General features: G+C 42.9%; 1 protein-coding gene across 3 annotated transcripts in view; it reads left to right on the top strand.

Moving 5' to 3' along the window:
* The window catches only part of LOC137326229 (BRD4-interacting chromatin-remodeling complex-associated protein-like), an 81,833-nt gene extending 59,924 nt beyond the window's left edge, over positions 1-21,909 (top strand). For all 3 annotated transcript variants that reach the window (XM_067991128.1, XM_067991129.1, XM_067991127.1), the window contains 4 exons: positions 289-437; positions 3,146-3,240; positions 5,798-5,900; positions 15,938-21,909. In XM_067991128.1, coding sequence (XP_067847229.1) covers positions 289-437; positions 3,146-3,240; positions 5,798-5,900; positions 15,938-17,100 — 1,510 coding nt within the window. In that variant the 3' untranslated portion in view covers positions 17,101-21,909. The remainder of the gene's footprint in view (positions 1-288; positions 438-3,145; positions 3,241-5,797; positions 5,901-15,937) is intronic.
* The last annotated feature ends 4,255 nt before the right edge of the window (positions 21,910-26,164 follow it).

The raw sequence follows: 26,164 nt of genomic DNA, 5'->3' as shown, positions 1-26,164 counted from the left end.
TAACATGGCAGCCAAATTGCACACATCAAGATCCCACAAACAGCAATGTGATAATGACCAAATAATCTGTTTTCGTGATGTTGTTTGAGGGATAAATATTGGCCAGGACACCGGGGAGAACTCCCCTTGCCCTTCTTCGAAATAGTGCCATGGGATCTTTTACGTCCACCTGAGGGCAGTCGGAACCTCGGTTTAACATCTCATCCAAAAGTCGTCACCTCCGACAGATTAGCACAGTCTGTTTTTAGGTGTTGGTAGTAACTTTTTTTTAAATTGTGGCACAAACAGGTTACTTGAAAAGTTCTGCAAGGACCAGAGCTCTGTTATGCAACCCGATTGCAACACTCCTTTCAATTCCTTCGAGGACACTGTTTTCAGACTGTTGCCCTATCATGTATGCAAGGGGACACTGCCTTCTGTCACAGATTTTAACAAAGGTACTTTTACAACTGTCTCTTGCTGGAGGGGGTGGGAGGGTGGGGGCAGGGGGAGATGAACAAAGTGTGACCTTAGTTCCAGTGAACTGTTGGCCATTTTAGTTCGGTGGATCATTGGCCTTTATTATCTGATGTTGATGTGAACTTTAGTGAACCGTATTCACTGCTAATATTAAACAACTCAGTATCTGAATTATTAAACTAAAAATAATGTATTTTAAAAAAAACATTGCATTGCTGCTCAACTTTTTTTTAAAGGAAAGAAGTTTTAGTGGGGGAAACGTGGATATAAGGTGCTGCAGTGTACCAGCCATTTGATATTTGCATTGTTGATGCGAGGTTGGTTAATCAGGGTCCAAAATACAGGTCCCATTATAGCATTCTCTAACATAATCTACATCATTTGTGTCTCTTCAATTAACGGAGGAACTCTATGCGTATCCTCCGAAGCACTGAAGCTCTGCATGTTGAACAGCTTTAACTGGGGTTTCCCCAAGACTATCTGCAGGGAGTTATCCACCCATGTTGTGCAGGCGTTGCATTTAGAACACTCTGGTGGTGAAATTGGTCTTGAGCAAAAGGCCGAAACGGGCGATAGCGAATCAGCAATTTACACCGTGCTCAATTTTCTTCTCCATTGGAAAACGGCCTGTTTTGCACTTTCCCCCAAAACTAATCTTACCCCCCGACCCCCCTCCCAACCGCTGTGCTTATAACACTCAGAATTCCTGGAGTTTTCTGTCAAATGAATTCGACTCTATAAATCATGATAATCTACCACTTACAAACATGCAGTTGGGAGGGGTGTGTGTGACTCAGTTTGCAGGAGGATAGATACCACTAACCTGTCATTACCTGCCTTCATTACAAATTCAGTCATCAAGGCAGCATTGCTCAATCAAGACTGTGGGCTTCTATACAAATCATCAAGTTGGGTCCTTCCTTTCAAGCTGAATTAACCAATTCAACAGTTAACCAATTCAATTTCCCAAACACAAGCTAGTTTCAGTAATCTATTGATAACCAACACAGCCCTTTTGACTGTTACTAGAATTTTGATGCGACAATGTACTAATTTGAATCAAAATTCCCATTTTGCTGCATTCATAGAACAACGGTAATTTTTTTCATTACTTTCCAACGAGTTGGCGAAAAAATTTGGCCTCATGAATGCTACTGTATTCAGTTGTCCATTATCTGCAAATGTGTTCATGAACTACCATAAAATGGGAATTGCTAGACGAAAAAAGACCGAGGTCCATCTAGTTCATCTTTTTTTATTATTCATTCATGGGATGTGGGTGTCGCTGGCAAGCCCAGCATTTATTGCCCATCCCTAATTGCCCTTGAGAAGGTGGTGGTGAGCCGCCTTCTATAGTATGTGTGGTGAAGGTTCTCCCACAGTGCTGTTAGGTTGGGAGTTCCAGGATTTTTAGCCAGCGACGATGAAGGAATCTACCTTCTTGATCGTCGCATGATAGAATAATGGAGATGTTGACTAATCAGAGCAATCAATCTCTATCAATGAGTCTACAACAGATCCAGACATGAAGCGAGGAAAACACCAATGGTGGAGAGGTTTGGGAACCACAGGTCTAAAGTCACCTGTTTCTCCCAAGCATATTACACTTAGCACACGTCATGTCTCAAATTACTCAGATACTGGATCCCAAAATACTGAAAGAAATCCATCTAATTTATAATACTTTACCATAAGCTGTAAAGAGAACAGCACATTCGAGTTCATGCTGAATACCATCTGATTTTAGAATAATTCTCAATTGGCTGACACTGAGACTCCAGTGCGCTGATGGAATGCAGGTTTGTATCAAGATTCCCCATGTGAAGAGTTGTACATCTTAGCTGTGCTGTTGGATGAGGTACCAAGAAGAGGCCAGATGCTTCCACGCAAGGGAGGAAATGCCAGAAGGCAAGATACCCCAACCTAAGATTTTGCATCTCCCAGCCACCTGTTATAGATTGGCATGAAAGGAGACTGGAGAGCAGATTTTCCATTCATTCCGTTGGCCAGGGAGCATGCAGGCCATGGAAAAAGGCAGGGGGCAATATAAACTGGTACATCTTTTCAACAGCTAAAATGTACCAGCGAGGACTCCAGAGAATTACATAGACTTTTACACCATTCGGACCAACTGGCATATGTCGGTGTTTATGCTCCACTCGAGCCTCCTCTCACCCAAGTTCATCTCACCCTATCAGCATTTCCTTCTATTCCTTTCCCCCTCATGCTTATCTAGCTTCCCCTTAAATGCATCTATACTATTCGCCTCAACCACTCCATGTGGTAGCGAGTTCCACATTCCAACCACTCTCTGGGTAAAGGAGTTTCTCCTGAATTCATTATTGGATTTATTAGTGACTGCCTTATATTTATAGCCCCTAGTTTTGGACTCCCCCACAAGCATTGTACTATTCTTTCTGCCTTTTAAGAACATTACTCATGACAGAAGCGAGCTTACTTGAGATTAAAAGGAAAGAATAAACACATGGATGCTGTAAATCTGAAAAGTTTGGCATGGATGAAATCCATTTTGTATTGCCATGTAACTGAATGCAAGTATAATTGAATGAATAGACTTTAATTGGTCTGAAATTCAAAGTTCATTGCTGCCTCACAAGATGTAGGCTTTAGGGCTGTCTTCATCTTTGTAGTTTTCTCACAGTACATCTGATTCTTTCTCTCCCAGTGGATGAAGAGTTTGAGGTAGTATCAACACAGCTCCTCAAACGAACGCAGGCCATGCTGAACAAATATCGGCTGTTGCTCTTCGAAGAATCCAGGGTACGGCGTTCACGTTGTTTTAAGTGAAATCTTGAAATCCCGCAATAGATTATAATGGGCAAGTGTTCTCCTCAAAGGGATACAGACCACCAGGGTAACGAATCATGTCGGGCTGATGACTCTACAGGTGTTGGATGATCTCCCAGTACTTTGACCAAGTGACCCTTCTTCATATGTAAACCAAGACAGTGAGTGTCGCTGAGTGATTTAACCACAGGGGGAGGGGGAAGAGAGAGCACAAGGAAATATTATAGACTAGCTCGATCCTGTCCTCACACAATACCAACACTCTCCAGCAGAGATCAGTGGATACCGAACAGAAGTAAGAACCTAGAATCATAGAATTACAGCACAGAAGGAGGCCATTCGCTCCGTCGAGCCCGTGCTGGCTCTTTGTAAGAATAATCCAGTTAGTCCCATTCCCTCACTCTTTCCTCATAGCCCTACAAATTTTCTCCCTTCAAATATTTATCCAATTCCTTTTTGAAAGCCATGATTGAATCTGCTTCCACCGCGCTTTCTAGCAACGCATTCCAGGTCATAACTACTCGCTTGTAGAAATGTTTTTCCTCATGTGGCCTTCGGTTCTTTTGCCAATCACCTTAAATCTGTGTCCTCTGATTCTCGACCCTTCCACCAATGGGAACAGTTTCTCTTCATTTACTGTGTCTGAACCCTCCGTGATTTTGAACACTTCTATCAAATCTCCTCTCAACCGTCTCTGCTCCAAGGAGAACAATCCCAACTTCTCCAGTCTATTCACATAACTGAAGTCTCTCATCCCTGGAATCATTCTAGTAAATCTCTTCTGCACCCTCTCTAAGGCCTTCACATCTTTCCTAAAGTGTGGTGCCCAGAATTGGACACAATACTCCAGTTGTGGCCAAACGAGTGTTTTATAAATGTTCAATATATCTTCCTTGCTTTTGTACTCTCTGCCTCTATTTATAAAGCCCAGGATCCCATATGCTGTTTTAACCACTTTCTCAACCTTTCCTGCCACCTTCAAAGATTTGTGCACATATACACCCGGGTCTCTCTGTTCCTGCACCCCATTTAGAATTGTGCCCTTTAGTTTATATTGCCTCTCCTCATTCTTCCTACCAAAATGTATCACTTCGCACTTCTCTGTGTTAAATTTCATCTGCCGTGTGTCTGCCCATTCCACCAGCCTTGTCTGTGTCCTCTTGAAATCTATCACTATCCTCCTCATTGTTTACTACACTTCCAAGTTTTGTGTCATCTGCTAATTTTGAAATTGTGCCCTGTACACCCAAGTCCAAGTCATTAATAAAGATCAAAAAAGTAGTGGTCCCAGCACTGACCCCTGGGGAACACCACTGTACACCTCCCTCCAGTCCGAAAAACAACTGGTCACCACTATTCTCTGTTCCTGTCACTTAACCAATTTCGTATCCATAGTGCCACTGCCCCTTTTATCCCATGGGCTTCAGTCTTGCTGACAAGCCTATTATGTGGCATTTTATCGAAGTGCATGAAAGTCCATCAACCGCATTGCCCTTATCAACCCTCTCCGTTGCTCATCAAAGAACTCAATCAAGTTAGTTAAACACATTATGCCGTTAACAAATCCATGCTGGCTTTCCTTTATTAATCCACACTTGTCCAAATGACTTAATTTTATCCTCGATTATCAGCTGTTTCTTCTCCCCCTCCCTAGCCTGGGAGCACTGAGTCTATTTGTAGTGCTTTACCTCCTGAGATGAGCTAAGCTAGCAGAGACCAGCAATCTTCTTTGTGTATATGACTCAATTCCACATCAGTCAATGCATTTAACTAACTGAGCCACCAGGAGTATATGATGGATAGTTCATTGAGTGTTTATCAATCCAAAAAGTAATCAAAAAGGCTAATGGAATGTTGGCCTTTATCTCAAGGGGGCTGGATTACAAAGGGGAGGAATTGATGTTTCAGTTGTACAGAGCCTTGGTCAGATCCAATCTGGAGTACCGTATTCAGTTTTGAATACCGCACCTCAAGAAGGCTATATTGGCCTTGGGCGTACAGCATAGATTCGCTCGAATGATACCAGGGCTTCAAGGGTTAAATTATGAGGACGGGTTGCATGAAGTTGGCTTGTATTCCCTTGAGTTTAGAAGGTCGAGAGGTGATCTAATTGAGGTATTTAAAATGATAAAAGGATTTAATAGGGTAGACAGAGAGGAACAATTTCCTCTGGTGGGGGAGTCCAAAACAAGGAGGCATAACCTTAAAATTAGAGCTAGGCCGTTCAGGAGTGAAATTAGGAGGCACTTTTTCACACAAAGGGTAGTGGAAATCTAGAACTCTCTTCCCCCAAAAGGCTGTGCATGATGGGGGTCAATTGGAATTTTCAAGACTGATAACGATAGATTTTTTTTCGGTAAGGGTATCAAGGGATATGGAATAAAGGCGGGAAAATGGAGTTGAGGTACAGACCTAATCGTCATAATCAAATTGAATAATGGAACAGGCTCGAGGGGCTGAATGGCCTCCTCCTGTTCCCATGTTTCTAAGTCCTGGTACTTACTGCTTTGTTTTTCTGTATGTTGTTCAGAGGACAAAACCCTCAGCTGAGATGGTGATGATCGATCGGATGTTCATTCAAGAAGAAAAGGTGGCTTTCCTGGAAGCTAAGCAACTGGCCAGGGACAGTCCTGGTGAGATGGCTCTTCAAATGTACAAATGGTAGCAAACATAGAACAGGGGGGGAGTTAAGGTTCACGTGCAATTTAAAGCTTGCAAGAGTCTGTCAGTGGGACAGGTTAAATTGTAGTTTGCAGTCAGAGCTTTTTAAATTTCTGCAGCACCTTTGGGCTTGTTGTGTTTGGTGCCAATCCCGACCTAATTCTGTGGCAAGAGAATGTAGATTTGGCGGGAGGTGTGTCTGGTGTCTGTAACACGCCACTGAAGTGTTCTATGGATATTAATATCTTAGGAAAAACGTTGCAGTTATTTTTAGATTTAAAAAAATGAAGGAAGACTTGCATTTATATAATGTCTGTCATGACCTCAGGACGTCCCAAAGCACTTTTCAGCCAATGAAGTACTTTTGAAGTGTAGTCACTGTTGTAATGTAGGAAACGCAGCAGCCAATTTGCGCACAGCAAGATCCCACACACAGCAATGAAATAAATGACTAGATAATCTGAATTTCGTGATGTTGGCTGAGGACATGGGTACCAGCACTGGGGAAAGAGGGAGCTGTTCCGTTGGGACAGGCTTCACCTGAACCGTGCTGGGACCAGTGTTCTGGCAAACCAAATAACTAGGGCTGTAGAGAAGGCTTTAAACTAAATAGAGGGGTGGAGGACTCAGGTGGGGCGAAGTTTAGATTGATAAAGAGACAAGACAAGGAAGTGATGGGGGTAATGATAGAGTGTGTCAGGAAGGGACAGGGCGTACAAACATAAGAGTGCACTAGCAAATGGGGTCAGGGTAGGAAAGAATGGTAAAAAGACAAAATTAAAGGTTCTTTATCTGAATGGGCGCAGCATTCGTTATAAGGTAGATGAATTGACGGCACAAATAGAAACAAATGGGTATGATCTCGTGGCCATTACAGAGACGTGGTTGCAAGGTGACCAAGGTTGGGAGCTAAATATTCAGGGTTATTTAACATTTTGTAAGGATAGGAAAAAAGTTAAAGTTGATGGGGTAGCTCTGTTAATAAAGGATGATAATTGGTATATTAGTGAGAAATGATCTTGGCTCAGGAGATCAAGATGTCGGATTAATTTGGGTGGAGGTAAGAAATAGCAAGGGAAAGAAATCACTGGTGGGAGTAGTGTATAGGTCCCCCTAACAGTAGCTACACTGTAGGGCAAAATATTAATCAGGAAATAAGGGGGGCTTGTAAAAAAGGTAATGCAATAATCATGGGCGATTTTAACTTTCACATAGATTGGACAAATCGAATTGGCAAAAGGAACCCCGAGGAGGAGTTCGTAGAGTGTATTAGGGACTGTTTTCTTCGACCAATACGTCAGGGAACAGGCCATTTTGGATCTGGTAATGGGTAACGAAACAGGATTAATTAATGATCTCATAGTAAAGGATCCCTTGGGAAACAGTGATCATAACATGATCGCATTTCACATCCAGTTTGAGAGCGAGGATCATGGGTCTGAAACTACTGTATTAAACTTAAATAAGGGGAATTACAAAGGAATAAGGGTGGAATTGGCTAAAGTGGACTGGGTAAACAGATTATATGGTATGATGGTGGATAAGCAGTGGCAAACATTTAAAAAGATATTTTATGACTCGCAATAAAAATATATCCCTGTGAGGAGGAAAGACTCCACAAAAAGGGTGAACCAACCATGGCTAACTAAGGAAGTAAAGGATGATATCAGGTTAAAAGAAAAAGCATACAACATGGCAAAGATAAGCCCGAAGATTGGGAAAACTTTAAAAACCAGCAAAGGATGACTAAAAGAATAATAAAGAGGGAGAAAATAAATGATGAGAGTAAACTAGCAAGAAATGTAAAAACTGACAGTAAAAGCTTCTACAAGTATATAAAAAGGAAGAGGGTAGCTAAAGTAAACATTGGTCCCTTAGAGGATGAAACTGGGGAAATAATAATGGAAAACAAGGAAATAGCAGAGGAATTGAACAAATATTTTGTATCTGTCTTCACAGTGGAAGACACTAATATACCAATAATAGTAGAAAATCAAGGGGCAAAGGGGATGGAGGAACTAAAAACAATCACTATCACTAGAGGAAAAGTATTAGGTAAACTAATGGGTCTAAAGGCTGACAAGTTCCCTGGACCTGTTGGCTTGCATCCGAGGGTCTTAAAGGAAGTGGCTACAGAGATAGTGGATGCATTGGTTGTAATCTTCCAGAATTCACTAGATTCTGGAAAGGACACAGCGGATTGGAAAACCGCAAATGTAACACCCCTATTCAAGAAGGGAATGAGACAGAAAGCAGGTAAGAATAGACCAGTTAGCCTAACATCTGTCATCGGGAAAATGCTAGAATCCATTATTAAGGAAGTAGTAGCAGGACATTTGGAGACTCCTAATACAATCAAGGAGAGTCAACATGAAGGGGAAATCATGTCTGACAAATTTATGAGAGTTCTTTGAGGAAGTAATGGGCAGGGTGGATAAAGGGGAACCAATGGATGCAGTATATTTGGATTTCCAAAAGACACTTGATAAGGTGCCACATAAAAGATTACTGCACAAGATAAGAGCTCATGGTGTTGGGGGTAATATACTGGCATGGATAGAGGATTGACTAACTAACAGAAAACAAAGAGTCGGGATAAAAGGGTCATTTTCAAAATGGCAATCTGTAACTAGTGGGATGTCGCAGGGGTCAGTGCTGGAGCCTCAACTATTTACAATATATATCAATGACTTGGATAAAGGAACAGAGTGTCTTGTGGCCAAATTTGCTGATGATACAAAGATAGGTGGAAAAGCAAGTTGTGATGAGGACACAAAGTGTCTGCAAAGGGATATTGACAGGTTAAGCGAATGGGCAAAAATTTGGCAGATGCAATATAATGTGGGAAAATGTGAAGTCATCCACTTTGGGAGGAAAAATAAAAAAGCAAAATATTATTTGAATGGAGAAATACTACAAAATGCTGCAGTACAGAGGGATCTGGGTGTCCTTGTGCATCAAACACAAAAAGTCAACATACAGGTGCAGCAGGTAATCCGGAAGGCAAATGGAATATTGGTCTTTATTTCTAGGGGGATGGAGTATAAAAGCAGGGAAGTCATGCTACAACTGTACAGGGTGCTGGTGAGACCACACCTGGAGTACTGCGTACAGTTCTGGTGCCCCTATTTAAGGAAGGACATACTTGCATTGGAGGCAGTTCAGAGAAGGTTCACTAGGTTGATTCCGGGTATGGAAGGGTTGTCTTATGAGGAAAGATTGAACAGGTTGGGTCTATACTCATTGGAGTTTGGAAGAATGAGAGGAGATTTTTTGAAACATACACGATTCTGAGGGGACTCGATAGGGTAGATGCTGAGAGGATGTTACCCCTCATGGGGGAATCTAAAACTAGGGGGCATAGTCTCAGAATAAGGGGTCCCCCGTTTAAGATGGAAATGAGGAGGAATTTCTTCCCCCAGAGGGTTGTGAATCTTTGGAATTCTTTACCCCAAAAAGCTGTGGAGGCTGAGTCATTGAATACATTCAAGGCAGAGTTAGACAAATTTTTGATCAGCAAGGGAGTCAAAGGATATAGGGAAAAGGCGGGAAAATGGAGTTGAGGTAAAAATCAGATCAGCCGTGATCTCATTAAATGGCGGAGCAGGCTCGAGGGGCCGAATGGCCTACTCCTGCTCCTATCTCTTATGGTCTTATGGGTGAACTCCCCTGCTCTTCTTTGAAATTGTGCCATGGGATCTTTTACATCCACCTGAGAGGGCAGACAGGACCTCGGTTGAACGTCTCATTCGAAAGACGGCACCTCCGACAGTGCAGCACTCCCTCAGTACCATACTGGAGTGTCAGCCTAGGTTATGTGCTCAAGTCTGTGGAGTGGGACTTGAACCCACGACTGTCTGACTCGAGAGGTGAGGGTGAATTGCTAACTGAGGACTTTCAAGTGGGAATTTGGTGCGGAGGGGGAAGGAGGTGTTAAGTGATTTAAGCCACTATAAACTAATCAATCAACTTTTAAAACTTAAATAAAAAAAATACATAACATTTTTTTTAAAAAGACTAAGTAATTACGAATTATTTTGAAATCAAGCTAAATCCATGTACTAAATATAATATAGATCTCAAGTGATTCTATTTGCCCTAGAAATAAATGACTGATAAATAAATAAAAACTAGAAATGGCAGTACAGGCTGTGTGTCGGGACTGTAATATGTGGGAGCTTGTGGACAGCAAGACTCCGGGATTGCCACATCTGCAGTAAATGCCTCTGGCTTGAGGCATTCCGGCTCAGAGTCTTTGAGTTGGAGAGCGAGTTAAAGACGCTCCAACATATAAGGGAGAGCAAAGTAGAGAAGGAGGTCCCGCAGACACTGGTCCTATCCAACAGGTACGAGGTACTTGATACCTGTGAGGACAACGATGAAGGCTGCAGGGAGGATGCCCAGATTGCTAACCATGGCACCGTGGAACATGAGGCAGTCCAAGGCGGGGCGGTGGGGTGGGAGGGGGGGAGGATCAGAATAGAAAGGTTGTAGTCATAGGGGATTATTTAATCAGGAAGATAGATAGTGTCCTCTGCAGTCCAGGAGGGTGTATTGCCTACCAGGTGCAAGGGTAAAGGACATCTCGGAGCAACTGGAGGGGAACTGGAAAGGGAGGGGGAGGATCCAGTTGTCGTGCTCGATGTCGGTACCAATGATGTAAGGAAGAACAAGGAGGAGGTCCTGCTAAGGGAAGATCAGAAACTAGGAACTAAATTAAAAAGCAGGACCTCACGGATGGTAATCTCAGGTTTACTACCCGAGGCACATACTAATTGCCATAGGGATAGGCAGATCAGGAAGGTGAATGTGTAGCTGAAAGACTGGTGTGGGAAGGAGGGGTTCCATTTCATGGGACACCGGCACCAGGACTGGGACAGGAAGGAGCTGTATCACTGGGACGGGCTCTATCTGAACCGGAATGGGACCAGAGTCCAATTGGTGAGGATAAATAGAGCGGTGCATGAGGCTTTAAACTCGCAAGATGGGGGAGGGGTGCACGGGGATCTGATAGCAATAAAGATTAAAGCAACAGGAGATGAGTGCAAAGGTCAGGCCTCGGTAAGGAATAAAGATAACAAATGGTCAAGGACGAATAGAGTTAAAAAACACAAGCATAAAAGGACAGTTAAAAATAAAGTAACAGGAACAACTACTAAAGATGAATCAAACTGCCTGAACAGCAAAGTACACAGAGTCCAAAATAAAACAGGGGAACTGGAGGCAATAATCTGTAGCAAGGAACCAGATGTAGTCGGAATAACTGAAACATGGCTACATAAAGAACAGGACTGGCAACTAAATATTGCAGGTTATAACATAATCAGAAAGGATAGGGAGGGAAGAAGGGGAGGTGGAGTATCTGTATTAATTAGAGATAACATAGTGGCAGTGGAAAAAAGGGACATAACTAACAGAAGGATAGAAACAGAATCCACATGGATTGAAATGAAAGATAAGGGATCGATCACTCTAATCGGGGTATAGTACAGACCTAATAGTGGAAAGGAGACGGAGGAAGAAATATGTAGGCAAATATGTGAAATGAGTAAAGGACATAGAATAATAATCATGGGAGATTTTAACTCTGGCAAGAAGAGGTAGGTGAAGGGGGACAGGGAATGGAGTTTTTACAATGTGTGCAGGACTCTTTTCTTACCCAGTATGTAAAAAGCCCAACAAGAGAGGAAGCACTGCTGGAAATGGACCAGAGCAGACAAGAGAAGTAACCGCCAGGGAAGATCTAGGCAATAGCGATCACAACATTATAAGGTTTAAGATAAAGATTGGAGAAGGACATAAGTAAGACAAAGACCAAAAGAACAAATTGGAAATAAAAAAGCTGATTTTCAGGGGATGAGAATGGAACTCGGGAAAATAAACTGGAAAACTTTACTGATAAACAAAGAAATAGAACAGCAGGGGAAACATTTAAAACGCTGATCAATAGAGTCCAGGAGAAATATATCCCACTAAACAGCAAGAACAAACTAGCCAATAATGATACATCATCGATGAATAAAGAAATAAGGGCAAAGTTGAAACTAAAAAGACACTAAGCACATAGACAATAAAGGAGAGGATGATAAAAGGAAATACGAAAAGGTTAGAAAAGAAGTTTTAAAACAAATAATTAGGAAGGCAAAGAGAAACTATGAAATTAAATTATCAAGAAATATAAAAAGAAATAGTGACGTATTCTGCAGACACGTAAATAACAAAAGAAGAATCAGGATAGGGATTGGGCCACACACGATAAGCCCACAGGTAATGACAGCAAAATGGCAGAAATATTGAATAGTTACTTTGCCTCAGTATTTATCAGGGAGACTAACAAGGTGGACATGACATTAGAAGAGATCGAAAAAGATATCAAGACACTTAAGATGGAAAGGGGGAGAAAATTGATAAACTAATCAAACTTAGAGAGGATAAAACCCCTGGTCCGTTTGGATTGTATCCACACGTATTAAAAGGAGTTAGGGTAGAGATAGCAGAGGCACTATTACATATATATAAAAATTCATTAGAAAAGGGAATAGTGCCAGAGGACTGGCGGACAGCTAATGTTATCCCTGTATTTAAAAAGGGAGATCGAACCAGTCCAGGGAACTATAGACCAGTTAGGCTAACACCAGTGGTAGGAAAGATAATGGAATCCTTACTGTAAGATGTCATAGAAAAACATCTAGAGAATGAAAATATAATAAAGAATAGTCAACACGGATTTCAAAAGGGAAGGTCATGCTTGACAACCTTATTGAATTCTTTGAAGAAGTAACAGAAAGGGTCGACATGGGTAATGCATTAGATGTAATATATTTGGATTTTCAAAAGGCCTTCGATAAGGTACCGCATGGACTAATGACTAAGGTCAGAGCATGTGGAGTCAGGGGACAAGTAGTGGAATGGATAGCAAGCTGCTGCAAACCAGAAAACAGAGACTTTGTCGAGGTAGGATGTGTTACTGAGGAGCGATAATCTGGACATGTTACCGGGATATTAACCAGTCCTGGGTTCAGGGTAGCTACTCAGACTGGCAAAAGGTGGGAAGTGATGTTCCACAGGGATCGGTGCTGGGCCCACTGTTGTTCACAATTTACATAAACGATTTGGATTTGGGAATCGCAAGTACAATTTCAAAATTTGCAGACGACACCAAATTGGGCGGTATAGTTCATACCGAGGACGACTGCAACAAAATACAGGAAGACTTTAATAAACTTGCAGAATGGATGTGTAATGGGCAAATGAATTTGAATATAGGTAAGTGTGAGGTATTTCATTTTGGTAGGCAGAATAAGGGGGCCATATACTGCTTGGAAAGTAAGAGTCTAAATGGGGCAGGGGAGCAAAGGGATCTGTGGATACAGATACACAAATCACTAAAAGTAGCGACGCAGGTTAATAAGGCCATAAAAAAAGCAAACCAAGCACTGGGGTTCAGTTCTAGATGGATAGAATTGAAAAGCAAGAGAGGTTACATTAAACTTGTATGAAATCTTGATTAGACCACATATGCTGTACTGTGCACACTTCTGGTCTCCATATGATAAAAAAGATATAGAGGCACTGGAGAAGGTGCAAAAAAGATTTACTAGGATGATACCAGAACTGAGAGGTTATACCTATCAGGAAAGATTGAACAGGCTGGGGCACTTTTCTCTAGAAAAGAGAAGGCTGAGATATGACCTGATAGAGGTCTTTAAGATTCTGAAAGGGTTTGATAAGGTAGACGTGGAGAAGATGTTTCCAATTGCGGGGAGACTGGAACTAGGAGCCATAAATATAAGATAGTCACTAATAAATCCAATAGGGAATTCAGAAGAAGCTTCCTTACCCAAAGAGTGGTGAGAATATGAAACTCCCTACCACGAGGAGTAGTTGAGGCAAATACCATGGACGCATTTAAGGGGAAGCTAGATAAACATAAGAGGGAGAAAGGAACAGAAGGATATGCTGATAGGGTGAGATGAAGAAGAGAGGGAGGAAGCTCATTTGGGGCCCATTTCTGTGCTGTACATTCTATGTAATTCTATGCTACCAACTGAGCCACGGCTAGCACATACATCCCAAATGATTTTCTTTTCCATTGAAATCAAATGGAAAAGAAAATGTAGCGGGCTGTAAAACGGGCGCCAGTTCACGATCATCGATTTTGCGCTGCTGCCCAAGACCGATCTCACCCCCTGTGGAGAGACATTCAAACACTGGGAGAGCCACGAGGTTACTCCCTGGAGTTAGAGGTCTGAGTGACGGGGAAACACTGGAGAAACTTGGGCTTTTCAACTGTGGACGAGAGTGATGGAGAGCTGAACTTATTGAGGGGTGTAAGGTTGCAAACGGAAGTGAAAGAAGATAAAATGACTTCACACTACATTGGGAGAGTAGGACAAGGGTTTAAACTAGCAAAAGGCAGATTTAGGATGGATATCAGGACTGTCATTACACAAGAATTAGATCAGTTCATGGTTTGGACTTTCTGTGGAGCAGTGGAAGTAGAAACCCTGAATTACTTAAACAGCCGGGTGCTGCAATGAGGGACTGTCGGGTCTTTCTGGGTGAATGAAGTAAGATGAGCCACAAATGGCCTTCCTTGTCAATTAGAACCATAGAACCTTACTCTTACCAGCTCCTTCCCCATCGCCCTGTAATTTTTCCCCTTCAAGTATTTATCCAATTCCCCCTTGAAAGCTATTATTGAATCTGCTTCCACCGCCCTTTCAGGCAGCGCATTCCAGATCATCACAACTCGCTGCGTAAAAAGAAATTCTCCTCATCGCCCCTCTGGATCTTTCACCAACTATCTTAAATCTGTGTCCTCTGGTTCCTGACCCTCCTGTCACTGGAAACAGTTTCTCCCCATGTACTTTATCAAAACCCCTCAGAATTTTGAACACCTCTGCTAAACCTCCCCTTAACCTTCTCTGCTCTAAGGAGAACAATCCCAGCTTCTCCAGTCTCTCCACATTACTGAAGTCCCTCATCCCTGGCACCATTCCAGTAAATCTCCTCGTTATCTTGTTGATTGCTAAAGAGTGACCCCTGCTGGAAGGGCCTATGAGTGCACCTCAAATGAGGACAGGACCAGGATCAGCCGCGATGCACCTTGCAGTCAAATAGTCCATCAGCACTCACTGTTAAGATTCATGCTTGGGTAATACAAGGACCCCCTGGGTGAGGTACAGGGTCAGTACCTGCTGCCTGGGAAACGGTTCCCCAGCAAGCAGTCAATGTTTTCATGGAAGGAGAGGAGGGGGAAATATTTGGTGCAAGAAAAGAATTTAAAAATAAAATCATCAACTCAGAAATTGTCACTTGAAGGATAACTATTCAGTCTCCTCATCCATGCCTTTGTTACCTGTGGACTCAACTATTCCAACACTCTCCTGACCGGCCTCCCACCTTCCACCCTCTGTAAACTTGAGCTCATCCAAAACTCTACTGCCCGTATCCTAACTCGCACCAAGCCCCGTTCACTCATCACCCCTGTGCTCGCTGACCTACATTGGCTCCCAGTCCTGGAACGCCTCGATTTTAAAATTCTCATCCTTGTTTTCAAATCCCTCCATGGCCTCATGCCCTTTCTATCTCTGTAACCTCCTCCAGCCCTACAACCTTCTGAGATCTCCGCGCTCCTCCAATTCTTGTCTCTTGCCCATCCCCGATTTTAATCGCTCCACCACTGGTGGCCGCGCCTTCAGCTGCCTAAGCCCTAATCTCTGGAATTCCCTCCCTAAACCTCTCCGTCTCTCTACCTCTCTCTCCTCCTTTAAGACACTCCTTAAAACCTACCTCTTTGACCAAACTTTTGGTCACCAGACCTAATATCTCCTTATGTGGCTTGATGTAACATTTCTTTTTGATAATCGCTCCTGTGAAGCGCCTTGTGATGTTTTACTACGTTAAAGGTGCTATATCAGTGCAAGTTGTTGTTTTGTTTCAAGGGCACTGGCTTTGAACGTACTGTGGCTTTCGAGTTCTGAATGTTTGTTTTGTTTGTTTTTAGATGCGTATATCTCATCAGTTTTCCAACGTAGAATCACCAGCACTCCGCCAACTGCTTCTTGCCCCCTTGTAACTCCCAGTGAGCTTGTTCAAAGTTCAACACAGATCACCGCCACCAAGCTGGTTATCAAACAGGCCAGGAGCTCGCCTTCCGTCACCCGGGCAACAACCTCCCCGACGGGAGACGTGGAGATGGAGGCACTCCCAAGTCGGCCCAAGGCCCTGAAGACTTATGTTGCCAGTCGCAGAGGCGGACTCAAGCTGAAGATAAAGCAGGAGGCGGGTTACAGCAAGGTTGTCCACAACACAGCCTTAGATCAGCTCTCTCCTCCGGCAGTCCCGCAGAGCTCAGGAACCAGAGGCCCCGGCACCCTCGCTGCCACCCCCCTTAGCCAAAGCAACGGAAATCTGAACCGCACGGTCCCTTCTCCAGCTGAGAAACGGCAGCTGGAACATTTGGACCCCAGGGACGCGTCGGAACGAAGGGACTATCTTAACAATCTTGCAAAATGTGAGAGGAATAATCCTACAAGTTTGGTACCCACCCAAAGTAAAATATCCTTCCCACAGAACAGTTCTGAGTTTAAAAGATCGATTGAACATGAAGACGATCAAAAAGCTGTCACTGGCTCAGACAGAGTGGACGACGGGGCTCAACCCTTGAATTCTAGCGACAGGACTGCAGGCAATGGCTTCCAGAACTCGATGCAGGACAAAACTGGGGGCCCGCTGGGAGGGAAGAGCGACGTCAGCACAAGCAACCTGATGAAGGAGCTTGCGGAGGTGGAAGATGCGCTCACGCAGGGCCTGATGAAGGTCGGCCCAGTGGATGATCTGCACTGGGAGCTGCCCCTCCCGCAGCCCAAACGTCGCAAGTCTGACTCCGTGGACAATGCCAGTTTCTCCAGCGACAGCCCCCAGGACAGCACGCTCAACGAACACCTGCAGAGTGCCATCAACAGCATTCTGGACCTACAAAGACTCCAGAGCTCGTCAGAGGAGCAGCCCACGACCGAGCCTCTCGAGTCCGCAGAGCTGGACATCCCTCAGTTCTCCCCTATGGCTTCTTCGGGGGACTTCATGGAACCAGAACATGACGGTGGCCTTGTTGGAGCAGGGACCTCCACTTTGGAAGAAGCAGTAAACAGTATTTTAGGGGACTAGGGAAGCATTGAAAGATCGGAAGAACAAGCTGGATATGAGGCTTAATTTCAAAGAAAAAATAGCACGTGTTTTGTGACTGAGTGCAGAAAGTTACAGATGCAAGTGCTGTACAGTTACTTGGACAGTGCCTACACAGGCTACTGTACAATACCAGTTGTGTAGAAAGAGGTCATAAAGTCGAGCAATTTATACATAAAGCGGCTGACATCTGCACAACTAGTGTCGTATAGTAGCGTTATTTATTAACACTCTGAAGGTTTGCAGACATATCAGATGATTTCACTTCTCGATAATCCTCCATTAAGTGTTACGCCAAGGGAAAATGGCTGGGTTATGTGGGGAACCTTTTCTTTATGAAGTCGCAGGCTGACTTGTCACTATTGTAAGTCAATATTGAGCCCCGGTCATTGTAGCCCGAGTATTTTTCACTGCCTTTAGCGTGTTCCCACATGACCTCGACCTCCGATCATATATTGGTTGGCCCTGACATCCATGATTTTTACAGTTGTACTTATCATTTTATTTCTCCCGCTAAAGATACAAGTTGACGTTGAATTTGCAGGGTTTTTCTTTCAAACAGATGAAGATTTTTCATAAATTGGCGGGACTTGCTTCCCCTTTGAAGGTTGGGTTGGGTACATACGCAGTATTTATGAAGTTGTCGTGCTTGGATCATTTTGAAATGGGTTCACAGAGCTGGTGTGAACAGAAGGAAGGTCTGTGCTGTGGAAGATTGAGTGTACAGGTATTAGAAGTTGGTCACTTCATTGACAGAGGATAAGAATACTTCTTAATATGGATTGTTGCAAAAACACAACTTATTTTTAAAATATATTTTTCTTTTAATGAGTTTCTTCCACTGATTTATATTTAATTTTAGAGTTATTTTTATTAAGTTTTTTTAAAACTCAGCCTTGCACTTTTTTAGGGATGACTGATTTTTTTTTATCTGCGTGATAAGGTCACCTTGGAATAAAATACAAAGTGCACGCTTCCATACTGTTTTAAAGCTTCTCAATCCACGATCAGCGTTACTGGAGCAACATCTCTCTAAAAAAAATAAACCTTCTTGGCTTTTAACATGAAAGAATCTTTAACACAGTATTTTGCAATTTAATGAACTCGAATAAATTGGCACTTTTTCAAGCTCAGTTTGAAAAGGAAAGCACTTTTATCGTACTTGAATCAGAGTTAAAATCTATATGTTGGTCTATTTTTACGTTGCCATTAAACATTTTAAAGTGAGGAAACTCCCGTCTGCAGAAACATGCAGGAACAAACTGGCTTCTTGGTGAGAACGTGTTCAAAAATAAAAGTATTATAATTTTGATCGAATAATTGCTGACAGTGTAGACCCCAGTCACTTGGTGCCTCTCCTTATTTGCATTATCAGGGTTTTTTTGACCGTTAAATGTAACGAGCGTAAAACGCAAACAATTTCAAAGTAGCTGCAAATTTAATTAAAGTGGGTTCTGCTAACACTTGGAGGACCAAGGTGCAGGTCAAAGACGACAAACAGCTGTGAATTGAGAAAGTGCTGTCTGGTTTCTTGTTGTCTCTAATTCTCTTTCACTGGGGTAGATTTTCACAGCCTTCGTCTGGTGTTAACGGGACGGTAACGGCCTCAGAACGGGGTCGGTTGCCTCACCGTCCCGTTAACGCCGGCGATACAGCCTGCTCCACCAAAGTGCCTGCTTGTTTCAAGCGACGGGCCGCTTTAATATGCAAATCAGGGTCCTATGGCGTAAATCGGACTCCGATTGTCATTTTCGGTTGGGAGCGGTAGGCTGGAGCCTTCACCGTGCACACACTCTGAGCAGCTCCATAGGCGATGGGAGCGAGGAGGCCCGGCAAAGCTAAGTGTCAATTTATTTCTGTGGACCTCGGGAGAATAGGAGTAATCTGGGCTGCTCCCGCCCCGGGACCCCCACCCTCTGTGGATTGTGACCTCCCCCTCTTGCACCACGATTTCCTTCCTGGCGGCATCGCCGGCCCATTTTCCTTCGCCCAATCTGGTGAGCTGGGTTTTTGTCCCACTGCAGCTCGTCCATGGAATGTAAATGAGGCCGGGGCATCAGAACCACAGCGGTGGGCGCCTTCACCCACCGGAATGGTCGGTGGAGGGAGGAGGGAGGGGGCGGCCAGAAGTCCAAATCTACCCCACTGTGTTTCCTTTAAAACTTTACATGAAGTCGTCTCTGTGGATTGAAGTGTCTTTATTTTGAAAACTGAAACGAGATTTTGGAGCTTTTAAAGGTTTTTAGGAAGGTTGCTATTTTTTATGGTCTTGTATTTAGTGATTGGTTTTCACTCCCTTTTCTCCGTTGTTAAAGAAGAAACACTTAGTTTATTTGTGTAACTCTCAGCTCCGAAGTTCCTCAAGCAGTTTTTACAGTGCTTTGCCGAGAAATGATTGGTGCAGAATTGATGTAAGTCGTTACATGTTTAACTAGTATTTGTTAAATGTCATACAAGTAACTTTATCTCTTATTTGAAGAAGTTAAGTCTCCTTTATTCGAGATTTCCAGTTCCCAGGTTGCTGTATTGCTGCAGTGTGGGGCAGGGAATGAATTTCTCTGTGTGTGTCTCGCTGTAACAAAATCAAAAAACCTGTTTGTAAAGGACTGGCTTATGATTTCCCGACACCTGGCACACAGAGAAATCCTTCCCCACAGTTACCCTATCGAAAAATAAATAACTTGCATTTATACAGCGCCTTTCACAACCTCAGGACATTCCAAAAGTGCTTTGCAGCCAATGAAGTACTTTTGAAGTGTAGTCATTGTTGTAATGTAGGAAACGCAGCAGCCAATTTGCGCACAGCAAGGTCCCACAAAAAGCAATATGATAATAACCAGATAATCTGTTTTAGTGATTTTGGTTGAGGGATAAATATTGGCCAGGACACCGGGGAGAACTCCCCTGCTCTTCTTCGAAATATTGGCCACGGGATCTTTTACGTCCACCCAAAAGGGCAGACGGGGCCTCGGTTTAACATCTCATCTGAAAGACGGCACTTCCGACAGTGCAGCACTCCCTCAGTACTGCACTGGAGTGTCAGCCTAGATTATATGTTCAAGTCCCTGGAGTGGGAGGTCAACCCACAATCTTCTGACTCAGAGGCGAGAGTGCTACCCACTGTGCCACGGCCTACACTCTTCACGATCATGATTAATTGAACAAAAATAAGCTCCCAGGGTAGCTATCTGCTCTGGCACGAAGCTATCTACTGTGTGTTCCAGATGGAGGGGAGAACAGCAAGCACAAAGTTAATATTTTGTAAATTCCTTCCATTTTATATTTTTAAAAAATCAACATTGGTTTACAAAAATGATCAAGGCTGTTTAGAACAAAATAAAATAGCGGAAGGATAGTTTGTAAGACAAGTTCTGATTGTAACTTCAGTTGTGTTCTTGTGACAATTCTTTACTTTTTTTTGTGTTTCGATAGCAGAGACTCGCAGAATTGCGACAAAGAGTCTTGACCCAATGTTCAAGCACGTGCTCAGTAGTTTGAGGAACTGCAGGACATAAAAGCTCTGCGTGGTACGGTGTTACAGTGCTGGTGCTGGTGATTGTGAACGAAACCCTTTACTTCCATTGGCAGCTGTTTAGAAATATCTAAATTTAGGGGTAAGATGCAATCTGCAGGTTTTGAGACAGCAATGTATTGATAAATGATATCATAAACCCAGCTGCCTCGGAACACATTTCAGAACGTGTCATTCTTTTCATGATACACAAACTTAATGTTTACACTGACCTATTTACCTTTTTCATTCTCTGATGGAGATCCCACGATCAAATCGTGCAATTTGACAAAACATTGATTATAGAATTTTACAGCACAGGAGGAGGCCATTTGACCCATCCTGCCTGTGCCAGCTCTTTGAAAGAGCTATCCAATTAGTCCCGATCCCCTGCTCTTTCCCCATAGACCTGCAAATTTTTCCTTTTTAAGTATTTATCCAGTTCCCTTTTGAAAGTTACTATTGAATCTACTCCCACCATCCTATCAGGCAGTGCATTCCAGATCAACTCACATAAAAAAAATGTCTCCTCATCTCCCCTCTGGTTCTTTTTCCCATGTTTGGATTTGTTTAACTGAATAACTCAAAGGGATTTCATGCCTTTTACATTATGTTTTTAATGCACACTCTGAGCATGTTCTCAACACTGGTTCAAAACGCTATTTACATCATGGTGTGAATGAGTTTTTGTGTGTGTGTGTAATAGCAGTAACTGTCTGTAGCAGGGAAATGAAATTCTAACCTGGTTTCACACAGGTGAAACTGTATCATATAAGTTATATCTTACGTTTAATGTCTCTCTCAAGCTGGGCTCAGCAGTATTTCACTACGACGCACTTGTTTACATTTAAATGTGTGCTTGTGTCCTGGACATACTTTGTACCAGTATTTTTAATTGTATCATTGCATTCCAGTGTGTGTCAGTATTCTGTCATAGCTCAAGTTTTCTGTCACAAACATGCAAATCGCTTAATCTTCAGGTAATGAGTTTGTGTGTTGGGCGGCTAATACCTCCAGTGCATATTGAGCCATAAAGCCACGTCAGTTGTGTATATATAATTAATGAATACATTTTATTACTTTGTACAGCAAGGCAAGTCTTTTCAGCCAGTTCTGAGGCCTTACTCGAAACACATGGGATTGTCGATATTGTCAATAGTGGGTGAACAGAATAATTCATTGTTTGGTTGGCTGTATAGTATTAAATCTCTTACCCTAAGCAAATGAACATTTTGTACACATTTTTATTAAGCTATTTATTAAAGTACCATTTTCTAATAAATGAGGAAAATGTGAAAGATAAATCATATAAGTTGCTGATTTTTTTGTTGAAAATTCTTTGAAGTGCTTGGCTTTTTAACAAATATCTAAACTTCTCAGGCTGGCACAACACCTTGTAGTACTACAGAGCAGGGCACGAGTTTGATTCCTCCCTCTGTCCCACATCCATTGAGTTTCCTGCCTCCGCCGTTCTCTGGGGAGGTGCCAACAGATGGACACAGGTTTCAAATGGAGATTACCCGCCATGTCTCATGGAGGCCCAAATATCGGAGGTGTCCTGGGAGCAATTTGTTTGCCTTGCCCCCTCTCAGTTGCAGGTTACATGTGTGCTCCAGGGGATCGTTGAGGGGAGACAAAGTGGGGCTTGTGAAGAGGGTGCACAGGCTGAAAACATCATCTCAAAAGAACCTGCAACCTTTCCATGAGATGATCTGAGACTGCCTTTCAAGCAAAATGTCCCAGTGGGCCAAGACTGCGTTTTCCAGACAGTGTTACTGTGACAGTGATGACATTCACCAATCCAACATCCGCAGGCCCTAAAGGAATGATAAGCAACAACAAATTGCATTTACATACTTTCTTTAAAGGAGTAAAATGACGCAATGCACTTATTTGTAATTACACGAATGATGGATGCTGCTAATGATAAGACCCAGTCTGGTCTGTTGGATCTTCAATCTGCTGGAAATTTTTTTTTATTCGTTCATGGGATGTGGGCGTCACTGGCGAGGCCGGCATTTATTGCCCATCCCTAATTGCCCCTGAGAAGGTGGTGGTGAGCCGCCTTCTTGAACTGCTGCAGTCCGTGTGGTGAAGGTTCTCCCACAGTGCTGTTAGGAAGGGAATTCCAGGATTTTGACCCATCCAAATGTTGGATTTAAAAGGTGTAAACTCCTGTTGTCTACCCAGGATGACACAATTCTTGGTTATGGTGACTAAAACTAATTTACTGAACACTATTCAGACAAACCCAACTGAGAGGGTTGCTACTTTCGTGAGTTTTGGAGCAGGTTTGGTTCCTGGAACAGTTGAGAACCTGAGATGCTGTCCTCCAATTCTGGCCTCTTGTCCATCCTCCATTTTAATCACTCCACTATTGGTGGCTGTGCCTTCAGCCATCGAGGCCCTAAGCTCTGGAATTCCCTCCCGAAACCGCTCTCCCTCCTCCTTAAAACCTGCCTCTTTGACCAGGCTTTTGGTCACCTGCCCGAATATCTCCTTGTGTGACTCGATGTCAAATTTTGTTTGATAATCGCTCCTGTGAAGTGCCTCGGGACGTTTTACTACTTTAAAGGCGCTATATAGATGCGTGGTTGTTATAACTGCAAGTCTTTTCCTGGAAAATCAGATGATCGCAGCATATGGAAGGTATTCTGGAAAATAATGAAGGGTTTGAGGCCACCCGGGGCTTGTTTGATCACTCCTGAAGGTGGGAGAGGGGTTTTTGAATTAGTTACAGGTCATATCATTTCATAGAAACATGGAAAATAGGAGCAAGAGTAGGCCATTCGGCCCTTCGGGCCTGCTGCGCCATTCAAAATGATTCTGGCTGATCGTCTAACTCAGTACCCTGTTCCCACCTTTTCCCCATATCCCTTGATTAATACTTTAGCATTAAGAAATATATCTATCTCCTTCTTGACTACGTCCAGTGACTTGGCCTCCACTGCCTTCTGTGGTAGCGAATTCCACAGGTTCACCACCCTCTGAGTGAAGAAATTTCTCCTCATCTCGGTTGGAAATGGCACAATACATTAGTTTCTCCCAGTAGATGGAGGGGGAAGGGAGGGTTGATTAATGGGGATGAATCAAAGCGAGTGAGTATATTTGGGCCTGATAGCCGTTTCTTGTCCGTACTTAAACACAAAAACTTTTAAGTGCACAGAGGCGGTGAAGATACACATTTATTTAGTCACTTTAATTTTTTTAACGGACTTTGCAGCACAGAAATTCCTTTTTGAAATGTCCACCAGGTGGCAGAATGCAGCTGATATTCACGAGTCCAGTTAAAAAGCCTTCCAACGAATTCCAATAATTCATAGATTTAATAAAGGTAGTCCAAGTTTTTTCTTAACGCAATAACCTGACATGTAGCAAGTTGTGATTAGTATATAGCTCCGGACCGCAGCAAAATTTATACGGAATTGGGTTTCAATGGTTAGTTTTATTATCAGTAGTGAAAATGCTGGAAATGTACAGCAGGACTCCAGTTTAAAGATTCAGATGGTCGAGACACGACCCTATCTTTTCCAGGTACTGACCAAACCCACTCTTCATTTTCTGTTTCCAGTGTTCGCGATTGTCCCATTTGTTAATACTGCGTCCGTAAGAATATTTGAAGGAAATTTGTTGGCCACTTTCATTTTTAGTTGCAGGTACGAAAGTTACCTTAATGTGCAGCTGGCATGTCAGATACATCTGTGGAAGATTCTTTGCGCCTTTCAGACAGATGGAGGTTCTTGCAACATGCAGTTCGACCGTTAACGTTGTTAGGTTTGGTCAGTGCCTTTAAGATGAGCTGGTGCTGTGACTGACTCATTGGACTCAGGACAATGGCCAACTTCATTGGATCAAGCAGCCAGGAAACCCCAAACCACACTGCAATCGTAAATCTGAATTTTCTATATTTATAAATCAAACATTCTTTCTACATGAAGGGATTCTTTTCACTGGAGCACCGTGACTTATGTTTTCTTACTACTGTTTTCATAAATTGTTGGGTGATAGCAGATAACTTGGTTGATTTACACACAAAATATAATCATAAAAGATTTATATACAAACTAGGAAGCAATAGTTCATTATAGATACATAACTTTAGAGTTTTTTCCCAATATAACATTAGTTTGGGTAGCAATAGATATGACCAAAAAATAACAATTACACGGTGTTTTCGCTATAAAGTATATCCTGTACTGAAAAATGTAGACTGAGATGGAAAGAAGAAAGAATTGTACTTATATAGTGCCTTTCACGATAGAATCATAGAAATTTACGGCACAGAATGAGGCCATTCGGTCCATCGTGTCTGCCGGCCTAAAAAGAGCCATTCGGCCGAATCCCACTTTCCAGCACTTGGTCCGTAGCCATGTAGATTACGGCACTTCAAGTGCACATCCAGGTACTTTTTAAATCAGCTGAGGGTTTCTGCCTCTACCACCCTCTCAGGCAGTGAGTTCCAGACCCCCACCATCCTCTGCATGAAAACATTTCTCCTCAACTCCCCTCTAATCCTTCTACCAATCACTTTAAATCCATGCCCCCTGGTTATTGACCTCTGTGCTAAGGGAAATAGGTCCTTCCTATCCACTCTATCTGGGCCCCTCATAATTAAATACACCTCAATTAAATCACCCCTCAGCCTCCTCTGTTCCAAAGAAAATGACCCCAGCCTATCCAATCTTTCCTCGTAGCTAAAATTCTCCACTCTTGGCAACATCCTCATAAATCTCCTCTGTACCCTCTCTGGTGCAATTATATCTTCCCTGTAATGTGACCAGAACTGTACACAGTACTCTAGCTGTGGCCTAACTAGTGTTTTATACAGTTCCAGTATAACCTCCCTGCTCTTATATTCTATGCCATGGATCTCTGGATGTCCCAAAGGAACATTGGCTTTACAGCCAATGAAATACTTTTGAAGTGTAGTCACTGTTGTGATGTAGGAAAGGCAGCAACCAATTTGTGCAGAGCAAGTTCCCACAACAGCAATGTAATAAATGACTAGATAATCTGTTTTAGTGATGTTGGTTGAGGGATAAATATTGGCCAGGATGTAGGGCAGAATTCCCCTGCTCTTTTTTGAATAGTGTCCATGGAATCTTTAGTGACCACCTGAGAGGCAGATGGGACCTTGGATTAACATCTCTTCTGAAAGATGGCATCTCCCACAGTGTAGCACTCCCTCAGTACTGCATTGAAGTGTCATGATGTGCTCAAGACTTTGGAGTGGTCCCCATGATCTTTTGACCCAGAGGTGAAAGTGCTACCACTGAAAGATGCACCAGTTCAGACTAGGTTTGTGAACTCTGGCTGGGCACATTGCTGGGGATTTCATTACATGACCTCAAACCTCCAACCGCTCAATCCGGTTGAACATCCTTCATCCCTCCGACCCCCCTCCTATCGCCAATATTTTTATAGATAATAAAAAAATTGTTCAAAGAAATGAAAAAACTATTTTTTGTTAATGGCCTTATGATTTTTCAACCTGGTTGCTGTTAGCAGTATTCAGGAGATTAATATTTAATTTCT

Source organism: Heptranchias perlo, chromosome 10 (genome assembly GCF_035084215.1).
Source record: "Heptranchias perlo isolate sHepPer1 chromosome 10, sHepPer1.hap1, whole genome shotgun sequence".
Taxonomy (NCBI): Eukaryota; Metazoa; Chordata; class Chondrichthyes; order Hexanchiformes; family Hexanchidae; genus Heptranchias; species Heptranchias perlo.
Note: the sequence above shows the minus strand (reverse complement) of the source record. Positions and strands in the feature narration are given on the sequence as shown.